Here is an 18,619-nt window from a genome sequence, read left to right as displayed (position 1 = left end):
TGGACTGTGAAGCGATACGTTCTGGCGCAGGTAAGAAAGGATGAGGAGGGAACGTTTGAGAGGTGTGGGGACTTGGTGGCTCACCGGCCTTGTAAAAGGGCACCGCCTAGAACTGACCCAGACAGCAGGCTCGACGGGCAGCTTGCCAAGCACAGACTTGAATACGTGACCACAGCGAGCAGGAGCGTAGATCCACCAAAGCGATCTGGAAGGAGGTGTAGGGTATGCGCTCGCAGAGGTTTACGCAAAGATACCAGAATGTGGTGCGTGTCCTGTTGTGTCGCTTTGCATCCAGGAGAATGTTTCACAGCTTACCACACTAAACTCAACTATTCTGAATAGTTATGGAAACACAGCAAAGCTAAAAGCTGTGGACAGATTAATTGAACAATTCAAAACATCATACATCTTTTTCATTCGTAAAAATTGTACATAGTTGTGTATGTATAGTAAATATGTTTTATGGTGTCACCAAAGCAGAAACAAATGTTTTTGACTGTTTTTTTTCTGCAGGTGTTCAATTTTTGGGGTCAAAACCAAAGGTCAGAGCTGAGATTACAACCCAGAATTCAATCAATGAGGCATAAGTGCTGGTGTCCTTCAAAATTATTTATTTGAAGTTATTTATTCTTCATTAATTGTGGAAATTGTGTTTTACTGACAGTAGTTGAGGTAATTGTTCTATAAACGTTTTAATTGTGCAATAAGAGGTACTACGGCATTGTAGCAGTTTTATTTAAACACAAGCAACATGGCGACTGTTGGCGGGCATTCTCTTTTAACTACATTACCCAGTATTCTTTAAGTATTTTACGTCACTTCCTTTTAATGCACGTGACCTTAATCCGTCATGATGCCGCTGTCACCAAGTACTGTATTTCTTTAGTAATTCGGTGTTAAACTACACTAATCTGCAACTATAAATGGCTTAAAAAGTCACAAAATTAATGAATAAATAATATAAAATAATAAAAAGTAACTCAATGGAAATTGGTCGAAAGGCAACTTCCGGTAGTCTGAGGAAGCTCGGGAGGGCGCTAGAGGGCAGTCGTTTTACTTTTCGTTTACGGCGCTTTTATTTGCCCGCGAGACCCGCGTCGAAAGAGGTAGGCCCTGACTGGAATTCCACAATTTGCCGTGAAACTTTTATTATTCCCGACGTCAACCGTACCTTGGGTGCACAACCTGCACGTAAAGCCAATGCATATTTATTACGCTTATTGCGCTTTTCAAGTGGCAATGTTTCAACTCGCGCGCACTGCACCGCATGATTGGCCCTTATGCTAAGCTAACATCGAAGGCGAGATAACGAGAAAACGGCAAAAGCTTAGTTTTCATATACATGTGTATTTTGTTTGGTAAGTGTTAAAAATAGGTAATTAGTACGAATGTAGTCCCTCTGTAACGTTTTTTTAAATACATTTATCAATGTAGCTGAATGGCTAATATTAGCCTAACGCTCCGCTGATGGCGCTGTCGCATAGCGTCCTTGTAAGTTGAACTCGACGTCGCCAACTTTCCAGTCTCACACCCGCGCTTTTTCCTTCCAGTCTTTGTACAGCACGCTCACTCGCACCAAGTAACACGATGAGTTTCGACGTGAAGAAATTGAAAGTGAATGAGCTGAAAGACGAGCTCCAGCGTCGCGGCCTGGAGGCCAGTGGCCGAAAGGCGGATCTAGTGGAGCGGCTTAAGGCTGCGCTGGAAGAGGAAGCCCTCGCGGAGTCACCGGACGGAGGAGACGAGGAGCAGGGTGATGAAGGCGGGGAGGGCTACGAAGTCGATGATGACATAGATGATCAGCAAGGTAAACCACAGATTTACATTTTTCATTAAATATAAACATAAGGTCTCGCGATGTATGTTCACCATTTATCAATATACTTAAAATGTTGACCTGTTTCAGTGAATGAGCAGCAAACCCATCAAAGTTTCTTTGGGTATTTACAGGTGAGGATTTTGCTGAAGGTGACGGCGATGCGCTGCTTGAGGAAGACGAGGGCAGAGATTCCGGCGGCTACTACGAAGAAGACGAGGTCAAACCGGAGATTGAGTCTGAGCCGTACGAGAGTCGGCCGGCATCCGACTCTGGCCACAGCGCGCCAGACCTCAGCACCCAGGACCTCAGCGCTCAGGATCTCAGCGCTCAGGATCTCAGCGCGCCAGACCTCAGCGCGCCAGACCTCAGCGCTCAGGACCTCAGCGCGCCGGAACTCGGCGCGGAGGACCTCAGCGCGCAAGACCTCCGCACGCCGGAACTCCGCGCGCCGGAACTCCGTGCGCAGGACCTCAGCGCGCAGGATCTCAGCGCAGATGCTGACTTAAGCGCAGACGCTGACTTCAGCACAGACGCGGACCTCAGCAGGGACGCTGATCTTCCCCAAGCCGCTGCCGTCAATGAGGCAGAAGTCAAATTTGAACCGCACGAGGAAAAAGACATCAAACCCAAACAAGGTTTGTGACAATTAAATTCCAGACGCACTCGGGATTGTATCAAACTTTACAAATGAAAAGATGCAGACGCTGTTATTATTTATTCATTGAGGAAGTATTGTTGGAATTGTGTAGTCCGAAAGTTCTCGGTTTCTCAGTTGTGATGTCAACATAGTTCCTATGGCACCAATTACGACCATCAATCCTGGTTGGACCACAGGCTGACCAAATTAAATGTTTGTCGTTCATCACAGAAACTAAAGAAGACGTCAAAGTTGAGGACACACCAGAGGCGGCAGGTGATGATGGCTCAGAGAGCCGTGGGTCTGAGCCCAAACGTGAACAAGATGGTGACGGTCCGGCAGAGCAGGTGAAGATGGAGTCCGAGAGAAGCGGACAGTACGGCCGAAAGCGACCGCACGAGGACAACAGGGGCTACAACTACTACGAGCATCGCGAGGAAAAAAGGTATGCGTTCGTTAATTATCCAAAGTAACCTTGATGGCTCAATATGTTGAACCAGTAGTGACGCTCCTTTAAAACAAATTGTATTACATTGTACCCTCATTTATCGCATTCTTCGTCGCAATCACTTGGTGTGTGAAAAGTCACAAGGCCCATTATTATATCCACAAACTTTGTTATGCATTTCAAGTTTTATTTTGAAGGGGTATTATTTATGAGTGCACAACATATGCTGGATTTTACAGTCGGTCCATCATTTGATGAGTTTGAACACAAGCTAAAATGTTTCTGCCTAGTATTGTTTTTGTTTTACGGGGTTTTTAGCACTGTCTTTGAACCCGTTTGGTCCAACCCGTGACAACTCGGGCCAAGCGTCAGTGCCAAAGCAAAAAGTAGGCTTGTTCATAACTGGGGCCTCATGGTCGTTCTCCAAGTGGCTCCTTTAAAGCAAGCTACAGCTTCATATCCAGCCGGCCAGCCATTAAAGAATTTATATATTTTTTTTAAATGTCTGATTGGTTCTATTTTGAAGGTCTCGGACGCCACAGCCACCGGCAGAAGACGAGGAAGAGAACATTGATGACACTCTTATTACTATCGACACATGTAAGTGGAAAGCTGGGCTCTGGTTATGTACACTATTTTTTTTTTTTTAAGGCTACGCTAACTGGATGTCCAATTTGCTTTGGTTCGCAGACAACTGCGATCTGCACTTCAAAGTGTCCCGGGATCGTTACAGCGGCTACCCGCTGACCATTGAGGGCTTTGCTTACCTGTGGGCGGGAGCACGTGCCACCCACGGGGTCACTTGTGGCCGCGTGTGTTACGAGATGAAGGTATTTTAAAACATCCAAAAATCTGAATTGGTCACAATTGTTACAAACTATCTGGAGTGACCGGATACATGTCGTATGTTTTTTTTTTCTTCAGATCAATGAGGAAATTCCCGTCAAGCACCTTCCCAGTTCGGAGCCGGACCCGCACGTCGTCCGGATCGGATGGTCCCTCAACCACTGCAGCACTCAGCTTGGTGAGCTCATTTAAAGGGGTGCAAAATAAGAACCACCTCCTCATACCAACTTCCCTTGATTCTTGTCCTAGGAGAGGAGCCCTTTTCCTTCGGCTTCGGCGGAACCGGAAAGAAAGCGACCGAGTGTAAATTTTCCGACTACGGGGAAAGATTTGGGGAAAATGATGTCATCGGCTGCTACATCGTAAGCGACCGCAACCTCGAACCTCAGCAGCTTCGTCCAAAACGCTAACACCCGCTCCAATATCGGCAGGACTTTGACCAAGGCGAAGAAGTGGAGATGGGATTCTCCAAGAACGGCGTGGAGCTCGGCGTCGCCTTCAAAACCACCAAGGAGGCTTTGGCGGGCCGTGCGCTCTTCCCCCACGTGTTGGTGAAGAACTGCGCCGTGGAGTTCAACTTTGGGCAGAAGCAGCCTTACTTCCCGCCGCCCAGCGGCTACACCTACATCCACAGCGTGGCCCTGGAGGACAAAGTCAGAGGCACCAAGGGACCTGCCAGCAAAGGCGAATGCGAGGTAAGGACTTGAACTTGATTTTGAGGCCGTCATGATTTAGCAATGTTAAATGATTACAACGCAAAGATGCGGACCCCATTGGAAGTTTCTACTTTGGCTTTTCAGATTCTGATGATGGTGGGCCTGCCCGCCTGCGGAAAGACCACCTGGGCGATCAAGCATGCAGAGACCAACCCTGAGAAGAAGTACAACATCCTGGGCACCAACGCCATCATGGACAAGATGAAGGTGAATTATTATGATTATCATTATTTTTGAATTCTCTAACACGTGTCCGTGCCGTGCAGATGATGGGCCTGCGACGCCAGAGGAACTACGCCGGGCGCTGGGACATTCTCATCCAACAGGCCACGCAGTGTCTCAACCGCTTGATCGAGATCGCCGCTCGCAAGAGACGCAACTACATCCTGGACCAGGTAGTGTAGCGGCAGTCGCTCGCGCGCACACTTGAAGCGCTCAGCACCGTCACTCATTGATTACTCTCTCTAATGGACTATCTATTTATTTTTCAGGGGGGCTCTGTGTATTGTAGAAGTAGTAGAAGCCGCATTGAATCTCACCCTCTTTTGTCACTTTGCTTGTCTTGTATTGTAATCAAAAGTGACGGAATATTTTACTCCATGTTGTCATCCCTCGCTATCTATACATATATATATTTATCTATATTTTGCACTGTCATAAAACAATATACTGTTTGTCTTGTGAACTGCGACAATGTACAAGTAGACCGTGACTTTGTAACGATGTTGAGAAACAAGTAAGCTCTGACGCTGGTGAGTAAGAAAAACACCTTCTGTTGCTAATTCCTAAGAGAGAGCTTTTTCACTTTAAAAGCTGTTTTGTTAACTACAAGTGAGATACACGGAACTGTTGAGTGTGTGTTTTAATTAATTGACCCCCCCAAGGTAAGTAGTGACTAACAGGGTTGACATTTTCAGGGCTTTAGTTTTTGGGGGGGGCGGCAAAGGTAGGTAGGGTCAGATAGCGACATTGCCATGGAGACGTGAGTATGTGCAGGTAAGTTGTATCTGTGTTGTCATGTCCAGTGGGATACGAGCTCCTTGGAAAAAACAGGTAAGCCCAAGTAGGTATCAGGGGTGGGGGGCCCAAACGCGAGAACCAATTTGTGTCCTTGAAAGATATTTCTATCGTATCGTATTGCGTCGATTTTCACGTAAAGCCGAGCCAGGCGTTTGATGTACTTTAGGACCGACGTTGGCATTTTTGTCTCTTGTAGTTCCGACGATTCATTGCTGCTTTGCTCTTTTATATCTACTAACACTGGTGTTTCCCAAATTTGGACTCGTTTAATGATATTTGCACACTTGTTGCACGAAATGGCGTTTTCGCTGAGGCAATCCTGTCGTTAGCCACCGAAGCACTGCCGTTTTTAGCGTTGTCAAAAAAAAGCCTGTTGAACATAATAAATATGTCAGATTACTTAACATCTGTGGTGTACTGCTAATGGTCCACATTAAGAAGACTGATGTTAAATGAGGAACAAGCACAAGTTGAACTCGGTGAATTTAATTGACCAAATTTGGACGTAGGACGCTTCGGTTTGATGATGACCATGCGTTGCGGATTTATCTGTGGATGTTTTCTCGTCTGTTAGGGATTTCTAGTTGTGAACCGACGTTAAATTATTTTGTCTCTTCCGAAGAATCTTTTCCCGATCATGCGCTGAAATCGATTCGTTTGAACCAGCAGACACCGTGTTCGCACATTTGTAACGCCACAACTTGTGACCTTTTTCTGTTTCGCGTACAGAAGATGTGTCGATCAGAAAAACAAAGGCTAACTTGTCATCCTCTTATCTCGTGACATCACAATATATGCTTGTCAATAGCGACAAACTTGAAAAAGAAATTCTGCGGGAACAATAGCATTGTCATTTTGAGACTCGTTTCCGCGGATTTTGTGCGTAAAAATTAGGTGTCTTGTGGGGGGGGTTCATACAGTAATTTTTTTTCTGGTGTTGGTGCGGCACAAATTTATACGAAAGTTGCTAACACATTACGAGAAACATTGCTAGGCTATTAATATGGAAGCCGTGACAATACATCCAAATGCTAATCTGCAAGCTAGTTCATTACATGTTTTATGTCGGGACCCTGAATGTAGCACAATTCTTTTACCTTGCTTTTGACTTTATTCCCGACTGTTTCAATCTTAATAGTACAATGCTTGAACGTTTGATCCATCTGCCTGAGATCTGCGAGTCAGACATGTTAACAACTACACCCAACATGCTAAGTAGCTAGCTCCCACGTGGTGCCGCTTTAAATAGCCAGTTAGCATGCTAACAGACAGGTTCTCGTTTTCAGGGTTTTTTTTCTTCCCGACCTTTTAACCTTGCTTAGCTCACTAACATGGCTAAAAATCACCGTAGAGTTTTGTTGAAATGAGTAACTCAATGGGTCCCCCCCTTCCCCTCGTTGGTCCGCAGCGAACGTTGGGCAGCAGATAACGGCAGGTAAGCGTTGTGAGCGACGCGCCCTCTAGCAACCGAGCTAACGCGTAGCCTCATCCCAGCCAAACAAACTTGTGTCGCTTGATGATTGCAGGGTTCCAGCTTCCCATTCCAGCGGAACGCCTTTGCAAGTAAAACAATAACAAACAAGCTTCTACCTCTTTCTTGTCGCCATTGCTAGACAAATGTATATGGATCAGCAAGGAGACGAAAAATGCGTCCTTTTGAGGGTTTTCAACGCAAGGCTATTGTAATTTGTCCCACGGACGAGGATTTTAAAGAGCGAACTTTAAAGCAAACCAATGAGCAGGGGAAGGATGTGCCCGATCATGCTGTGTTAGAAATGAAAGGTAGGACCGCTGTGGATACAAGCAACAAAACACCAGATCTACTTTTTTTTTTTTCTTTTGTTGTTTTTTTCTATGTGTAAAAATCAAACTTGGAAGATGAAACCCCCTTTTGCGTCCCCACTTGCTTCTCTTCCCCTCCCTTCCCCATCAAGTTATCAGAACTGGACATATTTATAAGTCGTGATTATTATTTTTTTTCCCCCCCTCTTTTTGCCTCCTCCCTGCCTTGCAAACTGAGGGGGTGCAAAGTTTTGCTTGTAGTAATCCCTACTAAATTCACAAGTTCGCCAATAAACTTTTTTTTTTTTCACGAGCGTATGTTGTAACGAACTCAATCGAAAAAGCAGTTGAGATCGAAAAGATGCAAGTGTGTCGAATCGGAACAGATTCGAATTGTTCCACTTTGAAAATATCTCAAACGGAGCCACGCCATATTGATTCAAATGGTAATGCCCACCGAGTCGAACTGAATTGAATCGTTTCTCTTTATTTTTTAGGTCAAAGCTTATCGTTCTACTTCAAAATCAGTTGTACAGCACTTTGCGTATGGCGATATGTAGAAGCTAGAAAAACACATTTTGACTAAGTGCCAACCGTTTGTCAGTGCAGAGCTAAGTTTAACCTAAATTGGTTGATACTGTTTTTTTAAATCATCTATATGCCATTTATCATATCAAATTCTTGTGCTATACCGAGCAGTGCCAATAAAGGGAATGGCTTGAACATGTTGATTTGCATCGAGTTGCCCTCCTTGGTTTGCAGCGTTCTTTCCTAACCCCCCTCCCCCCCCTGTGTCTATTTCCACAAATGTTGCCTCCACGGAGGAAATGTTTGCTCCCTGTCACTTGATCTTTATGCTCTTCCCGCCTCTTCTGCGCGACACTAATTTGTCTCCCCTTTGTTTTTTTTGTCCTACGGTGGTGTGGCTGCTCCGGTCGTCACCGCATCCCCATCCCTCTCCCCCTCTCTCTCTCTCTCTACCCCACCTAAAGCCAACTTCACCTTGCCTGAAACCTGCGACTTCCTGGAAGGGGTCACCTATGTTGAGCTGCAGCAGGAAGATGCCGAGAAGCTGCTAAAGCAGTACAACGAGGAAGGGCGCAAGGCAGGGCCCCCGCCTGACAAACGCTACGACAACCGGCAGGGCGGCTATCGTGGCCGTGGCAGCTTCCCGCGCTACGACAACCGCGACTCACCCCGCGGGGGCGGTGGCTACCAGAGCCGCGGTGGAGATTCGGGTGGATACAGAGGTACCAGCTTTTTTCTCGTGTAGCAGTTTTGATTTCAAGCCATTTTCTCCCACATGCTTCATTATGAATGCACATCTGTAACTTAAATCCATGCAAAGCCATAATTTACCTGAAGGAGCATAAAGGATGGCCTTTCCACAGGTTACAATCGGGGAGGCTACGGTCAGAGCCGCTGGGGCAACAACGGTAGCAGCTACCGTGACGGCGGCTCCGACTCCCGCTCTGGATACCGCGGACAGTCGTCAGGAGGTAGTTACAACCGGCCAGCTCCTTACAACAAAGGCGGCTACAATCAGGTAAGCCTAATTCTATTGTATTCTGTGTTCTGTTTTTCCCCATCTCGGTCAGGCTCTACTTGTAAACGATGTCACCGAAGTATGTCGATGTGCTCTTTGTCCACTCGCTCACTTTGCACTCTTCGGGCAGGGCTACGGCCACGGCTACAACCAAGGCGGCTACAACCAGGGCGCCTATAACCAGAACTACTACGGCAACTACAGTCAGTACCCGGGCTACAGCCAGAGCTACAGCCAGCCGGCCGTCGGCGCCCAGTCGTACGGCCACCACCAGCCCCCCGCTCAGCAGCATCAGGCCCCTCCGCAGCAACATCAGGCACCCCCTCAGCAGCAGCAGCAACAGCAGCAACAGCAACAGAGCTACAACCAGCAGTATCAGCAGGTAAAAAAAAGAAAAAACGAAATTAATACCAACTATAATGAATAAATACTTTTTTTTTTCTCAAATAAAAAAAAATTAAATTTTAAGTATGAACAAAAAAAAATTAATAGTTCTATCATGCGATACCAAAACCAAAGAACCGCAAAATTTTCAAGATAGAAATCCTGAACTGCGTGTTTTTATCTGTTGTGCCCACAGTACGCTCAGCAGTGGCAGCAGTACTACCAGAACCAGAGCCAATGGAACCAGTATTACAGCCAATACGGCGGCTACCCTGGACAGGGCAGCCAAGGCTCGTCTTCCGGATCCCAGTAGCTCCCTACCCCTGAGGCACTTGGGTGTGCTGACCCCCCCTTCCCCACCCCGATTCTTCACCACCTTGTTTTTTCCCTCTCCCTTTAAATCAATCTTGTATGAAGCCGTGGTGTGGTGATAGATGCTAGCTAGCCTTGTGCTAACCCTTGCAATGCTTTGTACGGATGAGAGAAGAGCTGATTTGTAGACGCACCAGTAAACAATTTAGGTGGGGGGAGGGTTGAGGACAAAAGCATGCTTTTTACTTTTCGTTGACTTTTTTTTCTTTTCAGTCACACATCACCAAACCACCATTTTAGAAGCCATCGTATTAAGGCGTTGACACTTTTTCAGTAGAAGCATTTTTGCTTTTCGTTGTTTTAAATCTTCTTGTGGTCATTGTAGTTCATATTCCATTATGTTTCCCGCAAATTTTCTTTTCTACCAGTGTGAAAAATATGATCAGTTTCTTGTCTTTCTACAATAAATGCAGTTGTATACACCTGAAGGCAATGTTGGCTTTTCTTTGTGACTAATATTTGAGAATAAATTTTGACTGTAAAAAAATATTTGTTTGGATTTAATTCATAATAAATTAGAGTTTAATATTATTTATAAAATAAATCATTTTTATTCAGGCTCATGTACTTCACAGTCACATATGCCAAGTAAGTCTTTGTAATTTTTCTCTTTTAATTCTTCATCCTTGGTGGGGAGTCACAAAATACATCACAGCAATGAGATTCAGATACATGAGAACTGTCAAAAAAAATGCATCTTTCCTTTCATACACTTTGAGCTTTTTTGTGGTAGCTGCCACACTTCAAAACACACCCACACACATAAATGAATGGCAATTCTGCTTTAGTGTTCATTTTCCTCCACACACTCAATCCTGGATCCGGAAACTGCTCGTGATATTCCCAAGAAACGTAGCACCAGAGACATCATGACCGGAAACAACAACAAAAAAAAAAAAGTCTATTTGTGGTGGAGAAAGTTCATGTGCCTGCCGCTCGATGGTCAATCGGGCTCCCGGCTCTTCTCCTTGCAGAGGTGAAGCTCCTCCAGCTTCTCTTGTAAGAAGGAGATGGGCATGGAGCACCCACGACTCCTTTGAGGAGGCAGTGTGTTGGCCTGACACACACACACACACGTTAACATGTTAACTTGAAGTCAAAGTGCAGGCTTGGCGTCTCACCTGTCCAGGAATGGTATGGTTGTACACCCTACGCTCCTTCTTCTCCTGGGGGGTCCACAACCCGGGGTCCGTCTGAGTGGAGCGGTCCCACAGAGCCGCAGAGTCTGGGCTTTTCCTGAAGGGGGCGCAGCCCTTGGGGTGTTCGGAGTCGTTGCCGTGGGGGAACACGAAGGCCTCTTCCTCGGAACCTGATGGGGGTAGGGGGGTTAGGGTGCATGGTGGTGTAAGAATTGTGGCCTGGGAGGGGGGGGTACGTACTCCACACACTCCCTTTAACTCGGGAGTCAGCGGCGGGGGTGCACGGGCAGGAGCCGCTGGAGCTTTTATGTTTCTTCAAGCACTCCATCCCCACCAGATCCCGGCAGTGTCTGTGGCAGTTCATCCCGCAATCTGACGAGAAACACAGCTTTAATCATTTCTACTTTTGTTTTCCGGACTTCAACACACGACACTTTTGTAAAGGTTTTGCAGCAAAATCAGGATCTGTTGGATCTGGTGGAGTCTTGACCATAGTTTTTGTGTGTGTCCCCTCTGGCCATATTTAGGTACTGCACGTAAGGCAGTGCACACCTTGCAAGGATCAAAAGTAAGATGGCCGCCGCAAGTCAGGTTCATGTGTGGAGTGTGCAGGCAGGCCACTCTGGTTGTTTTTTCTTCTTCTTGATATTCAACTCAGTATTTTGACATTTTGAATAACTTTCAAGCTGGGAAGATTGGAATAGTTTCTACGATTATTTATTAAGCCACCCTAAAGCTGCTGTGCTTCTTGACCTCACCTCAACAAACAAATAGTGAGTGAATGCTTTGAGTATTACCATGCCTTTGAATTTATGAAATAACTCATTTGCAGCTTGCATTATTACTCTTCACGATACTCAAAACTGCCATTTTGAAAATGTGTCTCTGGGAAAAGATTTAAGCTATCACTGATGTGCCTGGTTAGCCATTTTTATTTGCTGACTTACCTTTACAGTGGTAGCCTTGCTTGATGACGCCCCACAACTGCAACATGATACAACCATGTTAATTTTCATTCCAAAAGGTTTTAGCGTTTGTTTTTTTTTTAATTATAAAGACTGACAAAGCCGCCGCAGGTGTCGCAGAAGGTGGGCCTCTTATAAGTGGTCTCGTGGAAGTTGTGCGCGTCGTTAAAGTTATAGCCCAGCTTGGCGCACACCGACATCCCACGCATAAAATAAGATGTCATCTCCTCTCGGCTGATTTCACCATGCCTGAGGAGAACGGCCATTTTTGAAAATGTCGCTTTGATAACAAATTGTTGGATATTATCCTGTAAGTGTCACCTGTCAGTTTGCTGCGTGCAGAAGGAGAAAGGAAAATTGGCGGAGATGTTCTCAAAGTCCTCCAGTGGGATGTAACCGTCCTGCTTGTGGGCGTAGTTTTTCATAATGGACTATAGGGGGCGACAAAGAGTGTTGAGAACTTCTCCTTTGCTCTACCAGTTAATAAGGAAGTGAAAATCGAGTGTGGGTGTGTGTATGAGAGCCCATGAGTGACATTCACAAATCTATAATTACCTCTCACATAATCACAGAAAAAAAAAATACCCTCATATGTTGTACTCACATCCACCATTTGTTTGACGTGTTTGGAAATGGTGTCAGGGTCCAGGCGGGGGGTGACCCCTGACCCCCACTCTGCCACCACCGGTGGTTTCACTGGAGTGACAGGCTGCAGTCATAAAAGAAAACAAAAGTAGTTGAGCGCAATCACACACGCGTACACGTCGTTACACCCTAACTTGATACTTTGATGCGGTTGAGTGACGGTTGCACTTTGCTCGCTTTTCTCGTACGCCCACACCGCTCCCAAACGTAGTTTTCAAACATTAAGTGAGGTTACGGGTTTTTTTTTTTTTTGTGGAGTTAGCACCCATGAGGAGGAAAAAGCTTAATAGGTCCATGAAATCCATTTCAGAGGTTGAATAGCACAATTGGTGAGCACGGAGGAGACTGACCTGGATCTTGGGGTTCTTGGGTTCCTTGGTGTAGGAGAGTTCGTAGATCTGGTCCTCGGTGTAGTAGAGATCTAGAGAGAGCTGAAGCATTAAAGACATCATTGGTGACATTCCTCCATTGAGGTCTGGTTCTGGCTCCGGTTCGTGGTTCGGGACCAGGTCCGGGTCTCCTACCGTCAAAAGATGCAGGAGGTCTTTGTTGGCCTCGAACGGCGGCGTGAGGCGGTGCAGATCCAGGAGCTCGTTGACGTTGCTGTGAAGGTGCTGTAGCTTGCTCAGGTTGATCTTGTCGCCGTCCACGTAGTCGGGCAAGGCCTCGTTGAGGGAGATCAGGTCCTTGAGGTGCACCCCCAGGATGGGAACCTTGAAGCCGGTGCACTCGCTGTATACACGGCGGTAGTTGCTGTAGTTGCTGCGCGATGACAGGAGCTCCGTCATCTCGCTCAGTGCCTGATGACGTCACGGCGGAAGGTGCTCAGAAAAGATTCGGAATTGTTTAGACTTTTGGACTCTATATTAATTTTTTTTTCTTCTGGTATGGTTAACTGACGTGAAAGGTTGCCGCGAGCCATCGGTGTACCTTAGTGACGTCAGGAGGCAGAAGGTTGTACGTGTCTTTTAGACGGGAGATGGCGCTGTGGCAGAGGCCTCCGGTGACGGCCATCAACGTGTTAAAGTTCTGCAGAACTCGGAGTCTCTACGCATACATTGTGAAAATGATTTTATAACTCAGGGAAAGGAAGAAGCTAAAAATGTCACCCACCTGAGCTACGTGAATGAACTTGGTGAAGACTTGTGCCCTCTGCTGGGCCGTGTGCCTGCTGAGGATCATGAGCTGGACCCATTGGGAGACGCCGTTGCACATCATGACCGAGCGCTCCAGCGCCGGGTTGTCCCGCACCGAGCCGCGCACCACGTAGCTGCGGTAGTCCAGGAACTGCTCAATCCACAGCCGTCACACATGTTGTAAAAAAAAGTGGGCAAGAAAATTTGAAATCAAATTCTTGCATACAGATATCTTTAGAAGTTAAAATTGAGTGTCCTTAAAAGAAATACTTGAGTCTGACCGAAACGCTGCAGAAGTTTTTGAACTCCAAGTAGCTGAGGTGCTCGGCCATCTCGTCGGGCTCCATGTGGTCAAAGATGAGCGACACCTTCCGTTTCTTCACCGAGGGCGAGGGGCCCTGTGACACGTTCACGTGGGGGCTTCTGGGAAAAAAGATTGACCATGTCACTCAGAAGCTACTTTTGGACTTTAGTTTACAAGTGTGGCTGTTAAAATGATTTAGGGTCAAGATAATTATTCGTCCTCCATGAGCCCAAACATGTAGCAGTTTTTTATTGTATTAATTTTTTACGACATTGATCTGGCGGAAATTAAGGGAACCGCACTGAGTATGTTTCAAATCCAAACCGGGAGGGGCAAGTCAGGATGTGAGTGTTCCTTTAAAAACAGGTTTGTGCAGAAGCCAGGTAGTAAAAAAACAAAAAAATCTCACGGGCACGACGTGTCGATGATCTGCGCCTCCTCCCCGTCCGATCGCACCAACGCCCACAGGTCCCCCATGGTCTGCTCCAGAAGGGGGTCAGCCTCAAACACGGCGGGGAACTGGCCGATCCAGGTCCTGGCCGCCGGGGCGCGACAGCAAAGTGTGTTTAGTAAGCACAAAAACGGGGCGGGAGGAAAAAACCGGTTCTGTCAGGACTGGAGTGAGTTGTCACTCACCTGACCAGGTGGCATACTTGACCCCGCCTCAGGCCTCGCTTGTCAGGGGGGCTGTCCTTATACGTGAGAGACAGTCAAGGAGAACATGTTCCTTCCTGCTTATTCTGGAATATTTCTCACACTTGCAAATTTGGACCTGCAGTTCAGCCTCGTCGTGAAAAAGTCACGTGTGCTATTTCAATTAATTTGACCGCCAAAGTGGCGCCGCCACGTGACCACGAGGATATAAGGCCAGGAGCTTCTGGGCGAAGGTCTGCGACGAGACCACCCAACTGTGCATCATCAGCGTCATGTGGACCATGTGGGACCCTCGCTGGCTGCACAGCTTCCCCTCCGAATCTGCGCAACACGTAGATTTAGCGTTACCTCCGCCAAGGAAGCGGTATTATGGCAATTCATCAAACAATCTAAGCAGGGAGGGGGGGGGGGACTATTTTTTTTTTTGTGGCAATGAGGTGGTCATTCCTATCGCCTTTCGCTGATCACATGGTCCCTGGAGCCCAAAACTTTGAGACCCCCCACCTCCCCACTCACCCCTTGGCAGAACAAAAAGCCTCATTGTGTGAGAACCCCCCCCCCCTCTACTTCCCTGTACTGGCCCTCATTTGCATAAGCAGGTTGTGATCAAATGTGCGCGACTGACCGAAGCAGCCAAGGCAGCGGAGAATGAGCTCATCCAGGCTGGCGGCGCTGGCGCTGGGGGCCGGCGAGGGGCCCTGCAGGGCCCGGCTGATATCCTGCGGATTGGGACATGTGTTGCGTCTGTGCGGCACTTTCTGCCGCGGCGACTTCCTGCTCTTCAGCGCGCCGGTACTCTCACAGTTGGGCTTCCTGAGAACAAGTAGGCCGCAGATAAGTCCAACACAATGCGGTCACAACATTTAGTCACGCTAACAGTCGTCGGCGGGTGCTAAAAATTTGGGATCTCAAAATTTGGGGGAAAACGATTCAAAACCCGCCGACCACCCTGTAGAATGAAATCGAATGAGACACTGATTTAGTCCCAAAAATTGTAAAGCTCCAAAGTTAAGTTAAATAAAGGGAAGAATGTGATTTTGTTTGTGTATTTGCGTGGCTCCAGCGTGTTGTGTGTAATGTGTAGAAATGTGTGTGTCGCGCATGTGTGCAACCGTACTGCTGCCAAATAATATTGTGACATTACCAGGAAACGCTGCGAGTTCAGAGAAATGACGACAAGTTCCCTGAATGGCCAGACCTACATCCCCTTCTCTTATACACGCACACGCACACACACAAACGCACACACTCGAGCGCTTACACAAGTAGTGAAAAAAATACACGTCGGTCCAGTGATGACTACATTCATATTTCTACTGCAGGAAGGACAGAGGCACAACAAGTCACTGAATAATAATCTGCAATTACACTACTCAGAAAAACTTAAAAAAAATATTCGATTAATCGGTCAGGCCCTAAATTGAACATCAAAATGAAGCCTAAAATGAAGAATATGCAAATATATCGTCCTAATTTACTTCTAATAAACTCAAATCTGTTGCTTCAAGTATAGCTACTGCAAGATGGAGGCTAGTTTGTGTTAGCATTAAGCTAGCAGCCCGATAGGCTAAAATAGTTGGTTGTTTTAACGATTCGTGGTGTAATTCTTTTTATTTTGTGACCGTGAACTTCAACTGGAAGTGAAATCGGTCTGCTGTACTTAACGGATAAATCCATATTTCAAATGTAAATTTGCAACGGTCGTTTTTGTTTTGAACCTTTTCTTTTCACTTTATGACTCATAGTAAATGTGACTATTTTATTTTTTCTCGACGTGGTTTTTGGGTATTTCCCCCTCGTCGCACATAAACAGCAGGTGAGAGATATCAAGAATGAACTCGCGAGCTCGGAAGTCGTTCACCTTTTCCTCACTGACTTTCTTCATCCCCCTGCTTCCTACTCAAGTTGGAAAACTGCTTCCTCTTTGGAAACCCCCCTTTTTTTTATTCCCAGCAACAGCAAGCCCACCCGAATCCCCCCCCCCCTTCCCTCTCCTGCCTCCACACAGGCCGAGCGATATGCAAATTCACCCTTTCTGTCCCTAATTGATTAATTAAAGCCCATTTAAAGGCCGAGATTAAATGAACGATTGCTTTAAAGCATGTGAAATGCTCTTACATGCTAACGATATTTTAGCAGCACCCGATTAGAGTATTGAAACTGGCACCGCATGATTTTTTTTGGCAGCACGACCTGTCACGCATCGTTGCGTGTCGATCGCGCCATCTGATAAGAGCTGTGCTCTGGGCGCAAAAGAAGTCCTGAAGCATTTCCTGTAGCAACATCAAAAACCCTAAAGTTCAGTTGTATTTCACTTTTATGTTGTAATTTTCATATAGGTGTATTGTTTATGTTCATTGCATAGCGTTCGTTTCATGAACACTTAGACCTACTAGGCTACTGTCTTTTCAAGTTGGTCATTATGGAGGAAGCCAAAATGTTTCTTTTTCTTTTTCTTTTTACAAATGTGTTTCAATACGCAGATTTTCACTATTTGCAGGTCAGCCCGGTCCTGATCCCCCGCAATTAGTAGGTGTCAATTACACGCTCTTCCACTAGATGGCAGAAGTCACCTTGAACCTTACTTCTACCGGCATATCCAGCTTTTACCATTTATACAATAGAAAAACCTCCTATTGAATCAAACAGGCCTCGATTTTACACCGAAGCGCTCGATTTGTTGAGTAAATTGCAACAAGATTGTCATAATATTTTTTTGCACTATTTTTAAATCGCAAAGGTGAGCTCAGGAGACTGTTGAATGTTGAACTATCAAATATACTGATATGCAGGTCAAATAGATTAGCTGTGTGTGTCTGTGTGTGTGTCACCTGTCATCACCTGCTATTACTCTTGCACCACAACACTCAAATGGCTGATGCAAACATAAAACTCCCCAAACAAATTAACACTTTTTTTTTAACCACAGTGCGAGAGTCATGACCTCAAAACCTCTCACCCACACATACACACACACACACACGCGGACTTGTTTTAATGCACTTTTTGTTTGCGTTACCTCTTGGTCTTGTTCATTGCGGCTTCTTTCTCTCCGCGGCCTCCTCCTCCTCCTGCCCAGCATCTGAGCACGGCGTACCTACAGCTCCATGCTTGACCCCTTCTCCTCCTCCTCCTTCTCTTCTTCGTCGTCCTCTTCAAAATCTTCACCTTCCGGCCATCCACAAAACCGCCCCCCCCCACCTCACCCCGAAAGTCAGTCAAGCCCCTCGCCGAGCATGTGCGGTGAGCACAGAACAGCAGAGGCAGACTTCATGCACCTGTCATCAAGGAGTCCTATGCAGAAAGAAGGCCGAGCACCAGTGTGGCCAAACGTAGAGCTGGGGGTGGGAGGGGGGGAAGAAAAAAAAAGTCACTTGTCGCGTCTACATAAACAAGTCAGCATCTTAAATGGAGGAACTGGCTCTGGCAGATAGGGGAACTTGCATCAGTTTCTCTGCGTGTGTGTGTGTGTGTGTGTGTGTGTGTGTGTGTGTATGCAAGGGGGAGGGGTGAGGCCATAGAGAGAATGGTGCACACATGCAGCGCTTGTATAGGAAGGAGGAGAGCTGCAGGCAGCTCGGCCAGCAAAGAGGGAGGGGGGGGTGATGAACAATCATCAGTGTACCCCAGGAAGCAGCCTCTGCTGCCTTGTTTGAGCCACTTCCCATAGGAAATCGTGGAAATAGAAAAAGTCCGCTTGCATGGGCCAGCTGTCTCCATCGTGCAACTTTTATTCACCCCACACAAAATGTTTGGAGTGACCTTTTTTTGTCACGTGACTGAAAAAAAAAATTACCGTAATGAAAGTCGGCTAATTGGGCCGAACAAGTTAAATTTAAATTGACGTTGTCAGACTTGGCAAAAGTTGCAAATGGTAGAAAAAAACAAGTTTTGCTTCATTTCTTTATTTTGTATTTACATGCAAGCATTTTCATTATTGACTTGAACCGTGACTGGTGAGGTTCACTGCTTAACAAGTTTAGTCAACATGTTTACATATCAACGTTTCATGAAACAGGAAAACTTGAAGTGAGAACACCACTAAATTGTTTGTACAAAAATAATGAGTAATATTAATTTATTGTTATTATTATTAGTAGTATTATCAAGAACACCTGATGTGCTCGGAAAAAAATGAGGGCAAGGTGCAAAAAAAAAATCGAGTTCATCATCAGCGTTTGACAAAAATGTTGATCATTTATCATG

At 46.2% G+C, this 18,619-nt stretch overlaps 2 protein-coding genes and 1 non-coding gene across 4 annotated transcripts; 2 read left to right on the top strand and 1 right to left on the bottom strand.

Moving 5' to 3' along the window:
- The first annotated feature begins 938 nt into the window (after window positions 1-938).
- On the top strand, window positions 939-9,998 carry hnrnpul1 (heterogeneous nuclear ribonucleoprotein U-like 1). The gene is made up of 16 exons (XM_088380215.1): window positions 939-1,106; window positions 1,551-1,807; window positions 1,951-2,454; window positions 2,688-2,901; window positions 3,431-3,504; window positions 3,595-3,734; window positions 3,829-3,928; window positions 4,000-4,112; window positions 4,182-4,445; window positions 4,551-4,673; window positions 4,733-4,861; window positions 7,100-7,268; window positions 8,261-8,518; window positions 8,660-8,814; window positions 8,945-9,196; window positions 9,395-9,998. The coding sequence occupies exons 2-16, from the start codon at window positions 1,588-1,590 to the stop codon at window positions 9,509-9,511; spliced, it is 2,832 nt and encodes a 943-aa protein (XP_088236341.1). The 5' UTR covers window positions 939-1,106; window positions 1,551-1,587; the 3' UTR covers window positions 9,512-9,998.
- Window positions 3,220-3,358, top strand: LOC148395492 (small nucleolar RNA SNORA50). The gene has a single exon (XR_015859693.1). It is a non-coding gene; the product is annotated as a small nucleolar RNA SNORA50 (small nucleolar RNA).
- A 166-nt stretch (window positions 9,999-10,164) lies between the features above and the next one.
- rasgrp4 (RAS guanyl releasing protein 4) lies at window positions 10,165-17,767 on the bottom strand. Of its 2 annotated transcripts, none has more exons than XM_088380219.1 (17): window positions 17,433-17,767; window positions 15,039-15,226; window positions 14,623-14,734; window positions 14,396-14,458; window positions 14,169-14,294; window positions 13,737-13,875; window positions 13,433-13,606; window positions 13,250-13,366; window positions 12,844-13,119; window positions 12,670-12,750; window positions 12,279-12,383; window positions 11,996-12,105; window positions 11,773-11,923; window positions 11,657-11,693; window positions 10,950-11,081; window positions 10,692-10,879; window positions 10,165-10,627 (listed from the first exon to the last, which is right to left on the bottom strand). In XM_088380219.1, exons 1-17 carry the CDS (start codon window positions 17,447-17,449, stop codon window positions 10,514-10,516), a joined length of 2,130 nt encoding a protein of 709 aa, XP_088236345.1. In that variant the 5' UTR covers window positions 17,450-17,767; the 3' UTR covers window positions 10,165-10,513. The 2 variants fall into 2 exon arrangements, with proteins under 2 accessions (XP_088236345.1, XP_088236344.1); XM_088380218.1 differs by having other exon boundaries at window positions 13,737-13,878; window positions 17,433-17,764.
- Window positions 17,768-18,619: the final 852 nt, after the last annotated feature.

The sequence above is a fragment of the Syngnathus floridae genome, chromosome 7 (assembly GCF_059516105.1).
Source record: "Syngnathus floridae isolate MCC-2025c chromosome 7, RoL_Sflo_1.0, whole genome shotgun sequence".
In the NCBI taxonomy this organism is placed as follows: domain Eukaryota; kingdom Metazoa; phylum Chordata; class Actinopteri; order Syngnathiformes; family Syngnathidae; genus Syngnathus; species Syngnathus floridae.
This window is presented reverse-complemented; position numbering and strand designations above follow the sequence as displayed.